Source organism: Peromyscus leucopus, chromosome 12, assembly GCF_004664715.2.
Source record: "Peromyscus leucopus breed LL Stock chromosome 12, UCI_PerLeu_2.1, whole genome shotgun sequence".
Taxonomy (NCBI): Eukaryota; Metazoa; Chordata; class Mammalia; order Rodentia; family Cricetidae; genus Peromyscus; species Peromyscus leucopus.
The window spans coordinates 59048185-59067598 of record NC_051073.1 but is presented as its reverse complement, the minus strand read 5'-3'; the positions used below and the strand labels follow the sequence as shown (position 1 = coordinate 59067598).

At 47.4% G+C, this 19414-nt stretch overlaps 1 protein-coding gene across 1 annotated transcript in view; it reads left to right on the top strand.

The window, feature by feature from the left end:
* Positions 1 to 17062, top strand: part of Hcls1 (hematopoietic cell-specific Lyn substrate 1) — a 28564-nt gene extending 11502 nt beyond the window's left edge. The window contains 12 exon segments of the mRNA XM_028895001.2: positions 2111 to 2240; positions 3896 to 4006; positions 7450 to 7504; positions 9144 to 9254; positions 9833 to 9888; positions 13998 to 14067; positions 14657 to 14859; positions 15308 to 15359; positions 15362 to 15423; positions 15870 to 16077; positions 16228 to 16290; positions 16484 to 17062. Coding sequence (XP_028750834.1) covers positions 2111 to 2240; positions 3896 to 4006; positions 7450 to 7504; positions 9144 to 9254; positions 9833 to 9888; positions 13998 to 14067; positions 14657 to 14859; positions 15308 to 15359; positions 15362 to 15423; positions 15870 to 16077; positions 16228 to 16290; positions 16484 to 16617 — 1255 coding nt within the window. The 3' untranslated portion in view covers positions 16618 to 17062.
* The last annotated feature ends 2352 nt before the right edge of the window (positions 17063 to 19414 follow it).

The following is a 19414-nucleotide window of genomic DNA, read 5'->3' as shown; positions in this document are numbered from 1 at the left end:
GACTCATTCAGCTTTATGCCTTTATTTTTATTTTCTAATCAAGCCCCAAAGCACTGCCCTTTCTCCTCTTTTGGCAGTGCTGAATTTTGCTTGACTCTCTTGCTGCGTCTACACAAGCCATTTGCAAACTTGAAGCAGAGACAGTGTGTCAAAAACCTCTTAGGTCTGACACTTGGCACCCTGACTGTAACATGTTCTTTTTCTGTGTCTCCGTCTGTCCACTGTCACCATACATGAGACCTTTTGTGTCCCCAGAGCCTAGCAATGCTTCACACTCAAAGTTGTTTAACTGTTATTTATCAATGATTAATAAATGATTATATATTAAGACCTACTCATGATGGATTCAGCTATATGGTAAAGAAATTCATAAAAAGTTGGGTTTTCAGTTGGGTGTGGCTGCAGATGCCTATAATCCTAGCACTTGGAAGTGGTGGAGGGAGAATTGGAAGTTCAAGGCTATCCTTGGCTACACAGGAAGTTAAAGGCAATCTTGGGTTTCATGAGACTGCTTCTCACAAACAAAAACAAAACAAAGGTAAAATACTTTGTAAATTTTTTTCTTTTTGCTCAAAACATTTTCATTCAAATGATGTAATCTGTTGGTCCAATCTAACTAGCCTGCCATTGAGTAGGTGGATTTGCATATTTTCTCAATTGAAAACAATGTTTGTGTCCAGCCCTCGATTTCTCACTTGAATACCTCAGCTGGGAACCTCGGACAGTCATTCACAAGCTCTGGGAGCCCAGTCCTTTTCAGGCACAGGCAGCTCTAGGGCTGCTGCTGATTTCTGCTTTTAGAGCTGCCAGAGGGGTCAGGTGAGGCATGGGAACACTGGGTGCCTCCAGCAGCGGGATTGATTTCATCTGGTTCGTAGCCAGCCTTCTAAAATTAACCATGGTAAAGCTGAAAGGCTTTTAGAAAGCGGTCAGCGAGATTATCCCTCCAGACCAGCAGATGGGTCTAATCTTCCATGAGGGGAGACCATCTCCACTGTGAGATGGCCACTCTGCCTGTAACCATTTCTGCTGGGCCTGAGCTCTGGAGTCCCAAGGACAGTAACTACCCTGCAGACCTTTGCTTACTGCAGAAAGTCAGCTCTCTACAATTTAGAGTTCTCTCACCCAGATATTTCTACATGGTCCCAGGGGTCCTTGCATATTTCCAAATGTGTGAACCACTGCTGTCATTTGTGGGTACGGTGCTGTTCGGTCAGCTCTTATCTTCAGACTAAGTAGACTGTGACTCTCTACCCTCTTTGGTGTTGCAGCCTCCACAGAAGTAAGGATGGAAATGAGCATAAACTAAGTAAGAGGAATAAGTGTCACTCACTGTCAGAGGTCAAGTCCCAATCCTAAATTATGGGGCCTTTAACTGTCCTAACAGATGACAAGGAGTGGGGTTTGCGGCTTTGTTTCTGTTTGTTATTCTCAGAAACTATCAGGCTTAGGTTGCAGAATGTTAATGCTTGACCAAAAAAAGGGGAAAAAAAAGAAAATACACCAATACTAATTAATAAACTTACCCCAAACTGCATTTTTACAAACATCAGTTTTAATGACTCCCATTATGTTACTGAAAAGTAGCATTTCTATTTTCTAAGCTATTTTCCAATTACTAGGCATACAGAATGCTTGTTTTTGCTATTATCTGTAATGTTTTCATCACTAGACATTAAGTTTTGCCATATTTAGAAGTATTTTTCTGGGGTCGACTCTGAGAACTGTGGTCTAAAGGTGTTTTCCTGTCTTTATATGATTCTTGAGACAGACCACCTAGTTGGTTGAAGGCAGGTCTTTTCAGAGAGAGAGCAATGACTTCTCAGTTATAAGTATATAGATACCATTTGTTCTGTGACACATGAGAACATGAGAAATGAGACTGAAGATGACAAGGTTATGGCAGTGAGAAAGATGACAGACCACAAGATCTTGGCTTCTAGAGAGTTTGAATCAGGCTATGTTGGTTGTACCAACTTCTTACTCCAAGCCTGTCACTGATATATCTGGGGGACTCAGAGTTTTGCTACAAAAGATTTCTACTTTTCGGGGGAAGGGGTCTGTTGACCTCCCTGTATGAGGGGAGTCTTAGTTGTGTGGTGACTTGCAGCATCCACCAGCTGAGGAGCAAAGTGTCCGAGGAGCATGACATTCTCAAGAAGAAAGAGTTGGAGTCGGGGCCTAAAGCATCCCATGGCTACGGAGGTCGGTTTGGAGTGGAAAGAGACCGGATGGACAAGGTGAGTAGAAAAGGAGACATCTATTTTAAAGAAAAAAAAATAATGAAAAGCAAAGTACTAGCTTGTGGGTGCTTTGCTTTAAAATTTGTTCTAAATACGGTGTTCCATTTGGGCTTTAAAGCAGAGTATCTATGTGCTATTTATATCTTTTTTGCCCCCAATCTCAACACACAAGATATGGATGGCAGAGAACAATCAAGACGTTAGAGCAGCTGACCTGTTACAGCTCCAAGTATACCATGACCCTGTGTGATGGACAGTTTACACTGTCAACCTGACACAATCTGGAACCACCCGAGAAAAGAGCATCAGTGAAGGACTGTCTAGGTCAGACTGACCTGTGGGCATGTCTGTTGGGGAGTGTCTTGATTACTTTTACAGATGTGGGAAGCCCACTATGGGCGACACCACTCTCTGGGCTTGGGTCCTGTGTTGTAGAAGAGTAGAAATGGAGAGGTAAGCAGTAAGCGTACCTCATTCTCTCCCTGCTCCTGGTTGTGGATGTAACTGGCTCCTTCAAGTCCCTGTCTTCCCTAACGTCAAGGACCCAAACCTGGAATTGTATCCAAATACAACCTTTCTCCTTTAAAGTTTTTTTTGGGTGTTTTAATCATAGCAACAGAAACAAACAACCCTTTTAGGGTTCACATATCAGATATCCTGCATATCAGATATTTACATTGTGATTCATAATAGTAACAAAATTATAGCCATGAAGTAGCAATGAAATAATTTTATGTTGGGGGTCACCACAGCCGGCACAAGGAACTGTATTAAAGAGTCACAGCATTAGGAAGGTTGAGAACCACTGCTTTATTGTATTATGTGATTATGTGTGTGTGCATATTGTATGCATGTGTTGTATGTGGTGTATGCATGTGTGCAGGTTGTGGGGGGGGCAGGGGAGGGTGAGTGAATCTGTGTGTGCACAAGCGGAAGCCACAGCCAGGTGTCAAATGTCTTTCTCTGTAGCTCTCAGCCTTAGTGCCTTGAGACAGGATCTCCTCTGAGCGTGAAGCTCATCATTTCAGCCAGGCCAGTTGGGAAGGGAGCTCCCAGAATGCACCTGTCTCCACCCTCCCATGCTGGGGTTATAGATCCATGCAACCATGCCTGGCTTTTTTTGTGGGAGCTAGAGATTTGACCCTAGGTCCTCATGTTTGCAGAGCATGGACTCTTACGCACTGAGTCTCTCCTCAGTCCTGTAGTCATCTTTTATAAACACACTGAAAACTTCAGAATTCACTTCTGAACTTTGGTTGTCCAAATGGGTAAAGATCTAGGACAAAGGTACCTGGGTGATGGAGTGAAAAAGGTCAGCGCCCTCTGATGCACCCAGGCTTTGCTCCTTTGTTTTTCTGTAATGCCCCTCTCTGAGTTCTCCTCTCCCTTCCTTTGGGTTCAACACTGTTCTGACTATCTCTTCTCTGTCTTCTGACTTCCGGTAGCTCTCCAGCGATGTGAAAAAGAATCTGGCATGGGCACGGCTCTAGAGAAAGTTACTGCACCCCCACTGTGGGTTCCTTGGCATCACTGTCAGAGGTTATGGGTCTGACCCAGGATGGAATTTCTTGCATCCCAACATCCATTTGCCACCTCATCTATTTCTTAAGGTCACTCTGATCTTTTTGTACACCATTCCTGATTTTTCTTAGAGTGCTGTGGGCCACGAGTATGTTGCTGACGTGGAGAAACACTCTTCCCAGACTGATGCCGCCAGAGGCTTTGGGGGCAAATATGGAGTTGAGAGGGACCGGGCAGACAAGGTAAGTGACAGCTTTCTCCCTCTACCATAGTCCTTAAATTATGTGGGCCTCACCAACACCCAGTCCTAAATGTAGATCCATGCTTCTCAGGTGAAATCCAGGACAATGGAGGCCATCGGTGTCTGGTTCTGGTCCTGAGCTAGGGTAGCTCTCATGACCTCTCTTAGCAGATTTGTTGGTGCTGGGGGCTGCATGTGGAGCATCATCATCCACTTAAATTTGCCAGGCCTGGGGTTGTGGTACAGCTCTGGCCTAACACAGGAGAGCCCGGGGATTCATCAGCAAAGCCTCATTTAGTCAGTCAATAGGCAAAGGTTCTTCAAACCCTAAATAAGAATTCCTCAAGGCATTAGCAGAGAAGAGAGAATTTCTCAAATAAGCAAATAAGCCAGTCAATTAATTAGGATGACAGTGCTCTGAGAAGATGAAGGGTTAAACGATAATCTGTGAAGCTGAGTGTTGATGGAGACTCCTTTGAATACAAGAGTAGTTTTAAAGAGAAAAAAAAAAAACAGTTCTAAGTGAGCTCAGCTGATCCAGTGGAAAGAGCAGGGCTGGGGATTCCTTGGTGCTTCGAATTCCAACTTGTGATATTGGTAACGGAATCCCTTTTCATGGCACAGGTTAGAGTCTCATCTGAAAGGGGAAGGGAGAGGAGAAGGGAGAAGAGGGGGAGGAAGAGAGGAATGGTGTGGGAAATCTTCACATCTGGCTGAGAAGGATTGTTGTTGTTATTATTATTATTATTATTATTATTATTATTATTACCAGCAGGTAGGCCTGAATCCACATTACGAAGTGCTAGGATGATAATTGTTTGCACTGTAGGAGAAAATACATCCAAAACAAAACCAATAGCATTCAAAATATGATGTAAAAGAAAAAAAGTACAGAAAACATGTTTAAAGACAATAATATCATGCGGAGCACATATGGTTCTAGAAACAACAGAGAATTTCCTGCTAAGTCTTGGCTCCCCTCCTGATTGCCTTTGTCCAGTTCTCTTATTGTTATTATTTTACAAGCACAAATTGCATCACCTAAGCAATCCATGTGTCCATAGATCAAGAATCAGAGACTAGAGGTTGGGGAAGTAACTCAGTTGGTAGCATGCTAGCCTAGGGTATGGGTACCACCCCAGCATCTCATAAACCAGGTATGTGGTACATACTAACTCCTATGAAGAAACAGAGGATCAGAAATGCATTGCCTGCTTGCCCTCTTTCCACAAGTCCGTTTGTCCATCAACTAAAGAATTGCAGGATGATAAGTGTGTATGCAGTCTACCACAGGTAAGATTTATAGCAGCAGAGACAGCATGTGACACACAAAGCCGGAGCTCCCTGCATTACAAGGGGCATATGTCTAGAGAGGGAACATGATCTGCTTGCTCCACAGGGAGTCTGGGTTTATACACTTCTTAACAGGGTGTGGAGCAAAGCTTGGCTCCCCTTCTCCTTGAATCGGTCTAGGCAGGATGCATTTAATGCTGGTTGTGTCATTTTAAATAACAGCAAGGCCCTGACTAGGTGTGACACTGATGGAGACTTTTAAAATTGCAGAGAAGAAAACCCACAGGACTCTACAGGGCCTCCTCTTCAGTAGTCCACAATTGCAGTTAGCTCCTGACATGGAGTTTGCCCAGCCAAGCCTACCTAATGGGTTATCTGTGGCCCACAATGGGGTGGGGAGGAAGTCAGCTAGCTGGCTGGGAGTGAGCCCAGTGGCCTGCCAGAGAGGAAAAGCCTCAGCAATAGAGGGATTTCTTCTGAGTGAGAGTCTTGGAGCAAGCTGTCATGGATCTAAGGTGGAAACACCCAGGCATTAGCCTGATCTGATCCAGGATCTCTTTCCCTCGGTATCTGCTTATTCAAGAATTAACTTTCTTCTGTCTCCCCTCAAGTCCAAAGTCATCCTTGACTGTAGAGAAAGTTTGAGGCCAGCCTCAGGTATGGGAGTCCCAGAGAAGGAGGGAGGGAGCAGATGGAAGAGGAGAGCAGGGAGAAGAGGAGACTGGTTCTTAAGATGCAAAACCCATAGATGCTGAGCAAATAGGGACGCAGCTCCCAGGATGTTTTAGTGTTGTCCTTTTTAAAATGGTTGCTGCCTTTTTGGCCACAGCTGTCAGAATCAGCAACTGCAACTCCATAGCTACTAGCAGTTAGGCCACAAGGGCTGTGGCCAGAGGGAGTTCTGTTTCCTCAGTTTCCAATTCTTGCAAAGGTACAGATGGAATTTAACTAAAACCTCTGTCTCTCTAAAGAACTCAGGATTCAAAGGTTAAGGTGGAATTCTGCTCTTCAGAGAGGCTGACTAGCAAGTAGCTCACCTCCTCTCCTTGCTCACGTCCTGCAAACGTACTTCTCCTTGCCTCTCCTTAAAAACCCTTCCTGTCAGCTAGCTGAGTTCCCTCTGTAGCTTTGGGAGAGTTGGAGCCTGAGGGAACAGATTTCCTCCAGGCTATGGCCCTTGCAGCCTAACTGCTGCTGGTAGTGGGCGGAGTCAAAGTTGCTGATTAGGACAGCTGTGGCTTAAAAGGCTGAAATAATTTTAAGAAGGACAATAATTGGCACCCAATATGGGGTGCCAAAAAATGTTGTTATCGGTTCTTACTCTTTTTGGGAGGCCCACCCCCCAGCTCCCAAATAAAAATCACTCACTGTGGTTTATTATTACTTAAGAATGCCTGGCCTTCCCTTGGCTTAGTTTCTAGCTAGCTTTTCTTAAATTATCCCCTCTACCTTTTGCCTCTGGGCTTCTCCTGGTGTCTCTTCTCTGTCTCTGTCTCTCTCTGTCTCTCTCTGTCTCTCTCTGGTTCGAGATAGGGTATCTCTGTGTATTTTTTATGCCTGTCCTGGATCTCACTCTGTAGACCAAGCTAGCCTCAAATTCACAGAGATTGGTCTGTTTCTGTCTCCCGAGTGCTGGGATTAAAGGCATGCAACACCTCTGCCTGGCTTTTCCCAGTCTCTTACTTCTGTAAATCTTACTCCTACTCTGTGGCTTGCTGTGTAGCTAGGTGGCTGGCTCCTAGACTCCTCCTCCTTCTCTGGCTCCTAGCTCCCCTCACTCCTCCATCTCTTTTTCTCCTCCTCCTCCCAGATTTCTCCTTCTATATATCCTCTCTGCCTGCCAGCCCAAATGAAGAGAGATGATCTCTCTTTTTACTGTGTAGCGGATAAGACACATTTAATAGTATTTAAAGGGACCAGTGCTCAGTGACTTTAAGGATTATTCCCAAAGCTGAACAACTGCCAGTGCGAGGAGTCGGTTTGCATCTGGAGTGGTCTATGTCCAGAGGACTGCTCTGTAGCACTGTTTCTACTTTAAACCTCCAAACCTAGCCACAGGTCTGAAACTGTCTCTGGGACTGAAATGAAAGTTAGGGTCAGTCAGAGCGGGAGGAAGCAGACCCGGTCCCTAATCATCTCTCTCCTCTGCAGTCAGCAGTGGGCTTTGATTATAAAGGAGAAGTGGAGAAGCATGCATCTCAGAAAGGCAAGTACCCAGCACCATGGCCACCTGGCTGGCCCCTCCCCCTGCTCCCATCCCCCTTCCAGCAGCTTGTCATGGCTCCCTGCCTCAGCTCCCCACTGTTGGGGCCACTTTTCAGTTCCGGTTATGAGCTGGCTGGCTTCTTTGGTTCTCTAATTCCTGCCATGAGCTTGATCAAGTCTGGCTAATCCCTTCTTTCCCTGGTTGAACCAAAGAAACCAGCCATGAGCTTGATCAAGTCTGCCTAATCCCTTCTTTCCCTGGTTGAAGATTAAATATTCTCCTTTGTTCTAGAATTTATTACCTTTAAAACTTAACCCACACCTTTGATGAGGAAACAGAGAGTGAGCGGTCAGTGGCTTGAGGCTATAAACCAGAGGTTCTTGTGGGAGACAATTTTCCTAGTGGCTTTACCCAGCATGACCTATTTTGATGAGTGCTCTATGTGCGTTAGGACTAAAGAGTATATTGTGTGGTTTAGGATAGAGTGGTCTTAAGGGCTAAGTTGGTCTTAGTGACAAATTTATTTGGATCTTCTATAACTTTCTTGATGGTTCCTTTTGTTCAAGAGATTTAAATTTTCAATAACGACCATAGATTTGTCTGTTTATCTTGCCATTTATCTTTGGTTTTGCTTCATGAACTTTGATTCTATTAGCAGATTTATGCCAGTGTACATATTCCTGATGGATGATGTTGTGTCCCCTCTTGCCTTTTAGAATGCTTTCTCTCTTGATGTCTACTGTGTGTTGTGTTCATGCTACCTTTCTTATGCTGTTCTTTGCACATATGTATGTTCCTTGTGTGGACTTGCTCCTGTGTGTGGATGCACAAGCATGTATGTCCTCAGGCATGTGGAAGCCAGAGGTCAATGCTGGGTGATTTCTTTGATCACTGTCCTCCTTAACTATGGAGACAGGGTCTCTCCTTGAACCTAGAGATCACAGATTTGACAAGACCAGCAGCTCACCAAGCTCCAGGCACCCTGTCTCTGCCTCTGCAGCTCTAGAATCACAGGCGTACATTGTCACACTTAGCTTTGTGTCTGGGCACTTGGGACCCGAACTCAAGTCCTCATATTTACATGACCCTCCTTCCCAGCTCCCATACCCACTCTTGAATAGATTTTAGAGCCACAGACCCTAGGTCCTAATCCCAGTTCATTAAGTTTTGACTTTACAGTACTCGGGGCTTCTATGATGTCTGCTCACAGTCACCCTTGAACTTGTGTGCTCCAACTCTTGTGTTTCTTTCTGGAGACAGGGTTATTTCATCCTTCCCTATCTTCCTTCTTTCCCTCCTCCTCTCCCTCCTCCTCCTTTTTGAGTTTCACTACTTAAAAAATTACTATCTTCAGCTGAGATTTCTCTGTTTCTATGGGGTGGAGGAACAGCACACATCTCCTATGTCTGTGTTTTACCCCAGAGATCACGTCTCACATTCTCTACACATAGCCTTTCCTTGAAGAAGGGAAAATATTGAGGGGGTCTTCCTGTCTTGGGATGGAGGTGAGGGAGTCGTCTCTCTCTGGGCTCTGAGCCTTTCCCAGCCTCTCCCTCTGCTCTCTGTCCTATGGACTTCTCTCTCTAGTGTTTCCCAGTGGCCCGAGGCTGGGCTCTCAGGCCTCCCATGTCTATTGCAGATTACTCCCATGGCTTTGGTGGCCGCTATGGGGTGGAGAAGGATAAACGGGACAAAGCTGCTCTAGGCTACGACTACAAGGGAGAGACAGAGAAGCATGAGTCTCAGCGAGGTAAGTTGGATTCAGAGGAGGGAGGTCACTAGGGAGCACAGGGTCCTCTTTCCTTCCCTTCTGGAAGCTGGTCCAGGGTCCCAGAATAAAGAGGGGGATGAGGAGAGTCAACATGGATGGAAAGACAGCAGGACTGGAAGCAGGACAGAGAAGGGGCAAGGAGGAAGGGGGTTGGGAAGGGGTGGAGCCAGGCTGGGTGATGGGCATGAGGTGGCTTGGTGTGAGTAGCACAGGCCAGTCAGCCTTGGTGAGGACAGAGAGCTCTTCCTTGGGACACAGCAGGGGGGCTGGAAGGCTGCCTTGTCTTTCTGTGTATTTATTCCCTTGTGTTTTGCCCTGGCTGGCATTTCTCTTGTTTTCCTCTTTCCACCTCTGTCTTCTTTCTCTCCTGAGTCCCCCACCCCCACCCTTGACCCTCTCCCTTTTCTTCCCATCATCCATGTATCTCTCTGACCTCTGACATTTCTTCCTCTTCCTCTGCCTTCACATGCCTGCCTCCCAGCCCCTCTCCTCCCTCTCCCCACCCACTCTAATAGTCTAGTCTCCTGTTTTCACTCCCAGAATTGTCTTTCCTACAGACTATGCCAAGGGCTTTGGTGGCCAATATGGAATCCAGAAGGACCGAGTGGATAAGGTAAACACAGGACATCATGGACTTAAAAGTGTCTCTATGGTAAAGGAGGTACACAGAGGTGTTGTTGGTTGTTTTGGCTCTTTTTGGGGGGGCGGCCACCACCATGCTCCCAAATAAATCACACACGAGGGAGGCTTATTATTACTTTTGAATGCCCAGCCTTAACTTGGCTTAGTTCCTAGCCAGCTTTCCTTAACTTAACTTATCCCATCTTCCTTTTGCCTCTGGGCCTTTTCTGGTCTCTTACTTCTGTAAATCTTACTCTTACTCTGTGGCTTGTTGTGTAGCTGGCTGGGTGACCCCTGGAGTCCTCCTCCTTCTCTGGCTCCTAGCTCTCTTCACTCCTCCATCTCCTTTTCTCCTCCTCCTCCCAGACTTCTCCTTCTATATATCTCTCTGTCTTCCAGCCCAGCCTAGCCTTTCTCCTGCGTCACTATTGGTCAGTTCTTATTAGACCATCAGGTGTTTTACACAGGCACAGTAACACAGCTTCACAGAGTCAAACAAATGCAACATGAACAAAAGTAACACACTTTAAAATAATATTTTACAGGATATTAGGTCTTGGGACCAACATGGATCCCATCCCACCAAAATCTGTGTCTTGCATCCCCCCGAGGCCATGCTGAGACCAGCAGGGTTAAGTGGGATTGAGGTGACTAGCCCATATGCACACACAGCTTCCAGTTTACAAGGCTTTGGTACCCATTGTCTTGTCTGAGTTTGTGCGCCTCACTTAGGGAAAACAGTGGTGACTCCCTGAGTAATTCAGTGCAGACACTGTATACGCCTTGTTCTGTTGAGCTGTCATAGTATTCCAAATGAAGAGAGACGATTGGGGTCTCTCTTTTTACTGTGTAGTGGATAAGACACATTTAATATTATTCAAAGGGACCAGTGCTCAGTGACTTTAAGGATTATTCCTAAAGCTAAACAACTACCAATGGGAGGAGTCGGTTTGGATCTCGAGTGGTCTATGTCCAGAGGACTGCTCTGTAGCACTGTTTCTACTTTAAACCTCCAAACCTAGCCACAGGTCTGAAACTGTCTCCGGGACTGAAATGAAAGTTAGGATCAGTCCGAGCGGGAGGAAGCAGACCCGGTCCCTAATCATCTCTCTCCTCTGCAGTCAGCAGTGGGCTTTGATTACAAAGGAGAAGTGGAGAAGCATGCATCTCAGAAAGGCAAGTACCCAGCACCTCGGCCACCTGGCTGGCCCGCTCCCCCTGCTCCCATCCCCCTTCCAGCAGCTTGTCATGGCTCCCTGTCTCCAGCTCCCCACTGTTTGGGCCACTTTTCAGTTCCAGTTATGAGCTGGCTTCTTTGGTTCTCCAATTCCTGCCATGAGCTTGATCAAGTCTGACTAATCCTTTCTTTCCCTGGTTGAAGATTAAATATTCTCCTTTGTCCTAGAATTTTTTTACCTTTAAAACTTAACCCACACCTTTGATGAGGAAACAGAGAGTGAGCGGTCAGTGACTTGAGGCTATAAACCGGAGGTTCTTGTGGGAGACAATTTTCAGGTTTCCTAGTGGCTTTACCCAGCATGACCTATTTTGGTGAGTGCTCTATGTGCATTAGAACTAAAGAGTATATTGTGTGGTTTAGGATAGAGTGGTCTTAAGGGCTAAGTTGGTCTTAGTGACAAATTTATTTGGATCTTCTATAACTTTCTTGATGGTTCTTTTTGTTCAAGAGATTTAAAATTTCAATAACGACCATAGATTTGTCTGTTTATCTTGCCGTTTCTCTTGGGTTTTGCTTCATGAACTTTGATTCTATTAGCAGATTTATGCGAGTGTACATATTCCTGATGGATGATGTTGTGTCCCCTCTTGCCTTTTAGAATGCTTTCTCTCTTGACATCTACTGTGTGTTGTGTCCATGCTACCTTTCTTATGCTGTTCTTTGCACATATGTATTTTCCTTGTGTGAACTTGCTCCTGTGTGTGGATGCACAAGCATGTATGTCCTCAGGCATTCGGAAGCCAGAGGTCAATGCTGGGTGATTTCTTTGATCACTGTCCTCCTTAACTATGGAGACAGGGTCTCTCCTTGAACCTGGAGATGACAGATTTGACAAGACCAGCAGCTCACCAAGCTCCAGGCACCCTGTCTCTGCCTCTGCAGCTCTAGAATCACAGGCGTACATTGTCACACTTAGCTTTGTGTCTGGGCACTTGGGACCCGAACTCAAGTCCTCATATTTACATGACCCTCCTTCCCAGCTCCCATACCCACTCTTGAATAGATTTTAGAGCCACAGACCCTAGGTTCTAATCCCAGTTCATTAAATTTTGACTTTACAGTACTCGGGGCTTCTATGATGTCTGCTCACAGTCATCCTTGAACTTGTGTGCTCCAACTCTTGTGTTTCTTTCTGGAGACAGGGTTATTTCATCCTTCCCTATCTTCCTTCTTTCCCTCCTCCTCTCCCTCCTCCTCCTTTTTGACTTTTACTACTTAGAAATTACTATATTCAGCTGAGATTTCTCTGTTTCTATGGCAGGATTGGAACAGCACACATCTCCTATGTCTGTGTTTTACCCCTGAGATCACGTCTCACATTCTCTACACATAGCCTTTCCTTGAAGAAGGGAAAATATTGAGGGGGGTCTTCCTGTCTTGGGATGTAGGTGAGGGAGTCGTCTCTTTCTGGGCTCTGAGCCTTTCCCAGCCCTCTCACTCTCTTCTGTCCTATGGACTTCTCTCCCTAGTGTCTCCCAGTGGCCCGAGGCTGGGCTCTCAGGCCTCCCATGTCTGTTGCAGATTACTCCCATGGCTTTGGTGGCCGCTATGGGGTGGAGAAGGATAAACGGGACAAAGCTGCTCTAGGCTACGACTACAAGGGAGAGACAGAGAAGCATGAGTCTCAGCGAGGTAAGTTGGATTCAGAGGAGGGAGGTGACTAGGGATCACAGGGTCCTCTTTCCTTCCCTTCTGGAAGCTGGTCCAGGGTCCCAGAATAAAGAGGGGCATGTGGAGAGTCATCATGGATGGAAAGACAGCAGGATTGGAAGCAGGACAGAGAAGGGGCAAGGAGGAAGGGGGTTGGGGAAGGGGTGGAGCCAGGCTGGGTGATGGGCATGAGGTGGCTTGATGTGAGTAGCACAGGCCAGTCAGCCTTGGTGAGGACAGAGAGCTCTTCCTTGGGACACAGCAGGGGGGGCTGGAAGGCTGCCTTGTCTTCCTGTGGATTTATTCCCTTGTGTTTTGCCCTGGCTGGCATTTCTCTTGTTTCCTCTTTCCACCTCTGTCTTCTTTCTCTCCTGAGTCCCCCACCCCCACCCTCGACCCTCGACCCTCTCCCTTTTCTTCCCATCATCCATGTATCTCTCTGACCTCTGACATTTCTTCCTCTTCCTCTGCCTTCACATGCCTGTCTCCTAGCCCTTCTCCTCCCTCTCCCCACCCACTCCAATAGTCTAGTCTCCTGTTTTCACTCCCAGAATTGTCTTTCCTACAGACTATGCCAAGGGCTTTGGTGGCCAATATGGAATCCAGAAGGACCGAGTAGATAAGGTAAACACAGGACACCATGGTCCCAAGAGTGTCTCTATGGTAAACGGGGTGCATGAAGGATAGCAAGAGAAAAGAGAAGCCAGAAGAAAAATGGAACTCTTGGAGCTGGATCCTGAGCCTGGAGTGTTGGGCCTTAATACCTAAGAAGTATGAATTCTATACTCTGAGGTTTAACTGAGAAGAGTGGAGGGTGGCAGAGTCAGAGAGGAAAAAAAGACACCAGGGAAATCCGACACGACATTTCAGGCATTTCTTAAACTTGTCTAAGTCTCCTCCTGCTCCACATCACTGTCATATAGGCTCAACACCTCTGCTTCCGGCATAAGCAAGGGCCTTGCTTCCTTCTCGGTAACTGGGCTCAGAAACATGAAATTCTAAGTCCACTGAGCTTTCAAAGAGGGAGCTGAGCCCACCAGTAGAGTTCTTTACCCATCTCTTCCACCGGATAATATTGGAGAACCCAGTCCAACTGTTGCTTACTACATGGTTACGGATGCCTCCCAGGGTGGCTCTATCCCCCAGTCCTGGCTTGTGGATCACTACCCCCCTGCTTCATGTCACTATACATACTGTTCTTCTGCCTACAGAGTGCCGTTGGCTTCAATGAAATGGAGGCCCCAACCACAGCGTATAAGAAAACCACACCCATAGAAGCCGGTTAGTCTTCATGGTTCCCTTCTCTGTGCCCTTCAACCTCCTTTCTCTTCTGACTCTTTCTCCCCCAAGACTTCCCCTTGCGTGCCTTTAACCACCGAGATTAGCCAAGGAAGATGAGACCCTTACTCTCAAAGTTCCAGAGTCTTGTCCCTAGAAAATCCAGACCAACTGGACGACAAGAGGAGTGGAATTAGGAAGGACCTAGGGGCAGAGACACACAGACACGAGTGAGGAGTTACCTGGGACAGACCGGTAGAGTAGACCCTTGGGATGGGAAATAGGATGGTGGTGGGTGGAGACACAGAGATTTAAGGAATGTGGACAGAGAAAGATGCTGGTTCAAGGACTCATAATTTTGGAAGGACGAATGGTCCTTTGGTCACATGGAATCTGGGCTTCAATACCATCAGATCCCTAGGTCGTCCTGCTCTCTCACTCCTTCCGTACCGTCCCCTCCATGAGTCACCCCCTCATCTTCTCTCCTCCGGCATGTTTAGCAGATTTCTCTCCTTCCTATCTCCAGCTCTAGCCCCTCTCTCTCCACTCACAATTCGAGACACCCCTTCATTTTTCTTGTCCGTGTCGGCAGCGTCCAGCGGTGCCCGTGGGCTGAAGGCAAAGTTCGAGTCCATGGCGGAGGAGAAGAGGAAGCAAGAGGAAGAAGAGAAGACACAGCAGATGGCCCGCCAGCAACAGGAGCGAAAGGCTGTGGTAAAGATGAGCCACGAAGCTCAGCAGCCTGAGGAAGAACCAGCAGTGCCAGCCCCGTTGCCCAAGAAGATCTCCTCAGAGGTGAGTGCCTCGTTTTGGGGGGGGGGGGGTCCAGGATCTCTCGCCTAGACAGGCGTCTCAGGTGCCCAAGTGGTAGGCAAAAGCAAATAAAGACATAAGCATGTAAATAAATAAATAAGTAAATAAAAAGAAGGCAGATGTCTCCTTGTTGAGCAGAGCCTGGTGTACGGGTCTTTGAGAAGATTCAGTATGTATAATTGGCTCCAGGAAGCAGGTCAAGGAAAAAAACAAAGCCACCAAGTAGAGACTCTATAATAGAGTCTAACAGATGGCAGGTCACCAGCTGCAACCGGTAGCCTTCGCTGTCCCAACTAAAGACGGAGGAGGAGCCATCACCTCCAATGTGGGACCCATCCTGAGGGATGAGTTGTACTGGACCAGCAGACAACACATCTGGAAGGGTTCCTGGTAAGTATAAGAGAGAACATGGCGGGTGGGTGTTCTTCAGGTTTGGCCTCCAGCCGAGAGTCGCCCACCCCCGGAACCCGAGCCTGTGAGAAGTGAAGGGAACACCCTGTGCCTTCTCTGCCCAGGATGCAGACTCCACCGCAGAATCCCCTGGAGGTAAGCAGTGCCCTAGAGAGTCTCAGTTCCCAACTCATGTTCTCATCTTGGGGGCTGTAGAGGGGCAGCCAGTCATGGGGCTTTGCTTGCTCTGGTTTAAGCACTGAAAGCCTTGCATTCTGGAAACTCCCCGGTCCTGAGCAAACTTGGACAGCTGGTTCTCTTAGCTGCGGTATCCCGACAGTGTGCTTTTGCTTTGATGTCTCCCTGGTTTTCCAAAGACTCTGCCTTGCTTTCCATACCCCTCACCTCACACCTTGAGTCCCCTCCTGCCACTTCTGGGTAGGGGCTTTGAGGAGGCAAGTGTTTTAGGAGACTGGGGAATGAAGAACAGACCATTTCTGAGGAAAGGCTTCGAAACGGCAGGGAAGAGGTCGGGTGGTGAGGCTGTGAGCAGCCCCATTAAGCCGTGATTGAATCCTCCTGGTCCACACATCTCTCCTCAGGACAGCGAGGAGCCCCCAGCTCTGCCCCCTAGGACCCCAGAAGGCCTCCAGCTGGTGGAAGAGCCGGTGTATGAAGCAGCGCCTGAGCAGGAGCCTGAAAACGACTATGAGGATGTTGGGGAGCTAGATCGGCAGGAGGAGGATGCAGAGGGAGACTATGAGGATGTCCTGGAGCCTGAGACTACCCCTTCTCTGTCCTACCAGGCTGGTGAGTGGGGTGAATGGGCGGGGCAAAGCAGCTCCCAGATGTGGTCAGTTTCTGGGCATCAGGGGTGGAGGAGGAATCTCTCCTCTCCTCCCAACAGGATCACGTCTGTTTGCCTCCTCCATATCGACGTTTCTATTTCTCATTATTCAGGATCGCCAGCCGGGGCTGGTGGGGCAGGAACCTCTGCGGTAGCCCTGTATGATTACCAAGGAGGTAAGTTTGAAGTCACCTGAAGGGCCTGCTGCACCTGTGGCCTCTGGTACATAGGAAAAGGGGGGTGGGTTCTGAGGGTCAAGAAAGGGCCCCAAAGACTGGGCCTGTTCCCTTCCCTAAGGCTTAGAGTTGGCACAGGCAGGGACAGAGGGATTCCTGACTGACCATCCTAATGTCTCACCTTCCTCCCCAGAGGGAAGCGATGAGCTTTCCTTTGATCCGGATGACGTCATCACTGACATTGAGATGGTGGATGAAGGCTGGTGGCGGGGCCGTTGCCATGGCCACTTTGGACTCTTTCCTGCAAACTACGTCAAGCTCCTCTAGGGACCAGCCCCATTGTCTTTTGCTACTCTGATTCCTCACGTTCAAAGTGGCGCGGCCACCCTCTACCCACTCCACAGTACCTGCTGCAAGGACCTAATGGAACGTCATGGGCGCCTGAGGTTCAGACAGACCTCCCTCTCTTGCTTCATTAAGAGCTTTAGGCAGAGCCAGCATGAGGCAGGGGCCTTCCCTCTGTGTCCACTCTTCCCTGGAGTAGCTCACACAATCATCTTGTGGTCCTGCCTCCTTCACCAACACCCCACTCTGCTCTTCTCCCTCCTGAGTGCTGGTGCTCCCGTGTGCTGGCCTAGAGGGAAGCCTAGGCTGCCTGATTTACCTGGTTGCGCTTTTTGCTTGTTTTTCTTCCCTTAAGAGACAAATTGGAACTGTCCTTCTGCTTAGTCCTAAAACTGAAAATAAAGCGAGACTATGGCTTAGTTTTGTACTGGGGTTAAGTGGTGCTTTTAGTGTGTGCCTCTCTGGCCCCGACTTTCCATCCCTCTGCCAGATGCACCCAGAAGACTCCCTCTAGCCTGGTGGTTAGGATGTGGTGCTCTTAGCACTGCCCAAACCCTGAGCCTTAGGGGTCAGGAGCTAGGCCTTTTTATTTGGACATACCTTAGCCCCTGTCCAAGACAGACAAGCCTGATGTCTTAGTTAAGGTTTCTACTGCTGTGATAAAATCCATGACCAAAAACAACTTGGGGAGGAAAGGGTTTATTTCAGTCTACAATTCTCAAGTCACACTCCATCACTGGGGGAAATCAGGACAAGAACTCAGAGCAAGAACCTAGAGGAGAAGCAAGAACTGAAGGAGAAGCCAGTGAGGGATGCTGCTTACTGGCTTGCTCCCTATGTTTTGCTCAGCCTGCTTTCTTATACACCCAGAACCACCTGCCCAGGGGTGGTACCGCCCTGCTCACATCAACCACTAATTAAGAAAATAAGTCCTACAGACTTGCCTGTGGAGGAATCTGATGGAGGCATGTTCTTAATTAAGATTACTTCCCAAATATGTCTTGGTTTGTGTCAAGTTGACAAAAAAAAAACCAAACAACAACAACAAAAAAAAAAAAAAAAAAAAAAAACCCAGCACACCCAGAGTGGCAGCAATGTGGAATAACAGGGTCAGGTGACATCCAGATTAAGATAGTTCAGCGTCTCTCAGTTTGAGCAGTTGTATGAAGTTAGCTTCCTGCCTGGGAAAAACACCAGACTTTTTCAGCACATGGTGACGTGTGTGTGTGTGTGTGTGTGTGTGTGTGTGTGTGTGTGTGTATACAGGTGCACTTGTGGGTTCAGGCATACACATTTGTGTGTGTTGGCTAGAGGGCCACGTTGACTGTTAATCCTCAGGAATAGAATCCACCTCTTTCTGAGAAGAATTTCTCTTTGATTTGGAGCTCACCACTTAGGCTAGATTCTACCGGCCAGGGAGCCCCAGGGATGAGCCTCTTGTCTCTGCCTCCTCAGCACTAAGATTAGCAGCCAAAGCCACCCCCATGTGGCATCTGAATGGGTTCTGGAGATCAAACTTGGGTTCTCGTGCTTGGTAAGCAAGCACTTGGCTAACTGAGCCATCTCCCCTAGCCTCTGGCCCATGGTGGATTCTTGAGGAAGCAGCAGAGATTAGAGGGTTGGAAATAGGAAGGGAAGGTGGCCAAAAAGAAAAGACGGACACCAAAGGAGAACAAAGTCACGTGAGCTGAAGAGTGACTGGACCTCCGGAAGGCCCGGACCCCCTGATACCAAGACAATTGGAGCCCATGTCCAGGAAAGAGCAGATGGAGAAAGTTCATGAAGCCTCTGTGCGGTCCAGAGCTCGAACAGGTACAAAGAGAGATGAGGACACCCAGGCAGCCACGATGAGCAAAAAGTGACTCCCCAAGCCCGATACTGGGATGAGGGAGGCCAATGCTTAACCCAGCCCCAGCAAAAATAGAGACGCCCATTTTTTTAGAATGGGAATTTTTTCTTTCTTAGAAAAATAGAGATCCTGGAGTACAATCCAAATAAAAGTCAGGGATTGAAATAGGTCATCTTTGGCTGATAAGATATAGAAGGCGAAGCTGTTAGCAGTATTGACATTGGTTTCAGCTGCCAAAAATGGAGAAGGCATTGGCATGGAGGAGCTACAATAGCTGAGGCCACAGTAGCCCCAGGGCCTCAGGGAGGGAGCCCCACCTTTCTAGAACTCTACACACTCCATACTTTCCTTTGGCCTTTCTTCAAGATAAACACTGCTGGATTTTAATGATGACCTTTACACTTGGCAGTGAATCTGTCCCTGGACCTACCTCACAAGACTTACCCACTCAGCCTTTCTGTAGCAGGCTTTTTCTTTTGGGCCACAAACCAGCTCCCAAATCATGACATGGAGACTTATTAGTTATGAATTCTTGGCCTTAGCTTATGATCGTTTCTGACTTTTTTCTTTAATTTAAACTAACCTGTTTCTCTTCCTCTGTTTTGGCTCAGGGTTTTTTTTACCTTTCTTTCTGTATGTCTTACTTTACGGTTGTCTCTGTGTCTGTCTGGCTGGTGGCTGCCTGGCTTCTGACCCCAGGCATGGTCCTTTCTTTCTCTTTGTTCTTTCTTTCCTCAAGCCTAGATTCCTCCTATTTATTCATTTGTCCCCCCAGCCCCGCCTATCCTTTTCTGCCTACCTATTGGCTGTTCAGCTTTTTATTAGACCAATCAGGTACTTTAGGCAGGCAAGGTGAAACAGCAACACATCTTTTCTTTTCTTTTTTTTTTTTTTTTTTTTTTTTTTTTTTTGGTTTTTCGAGACAGGGTT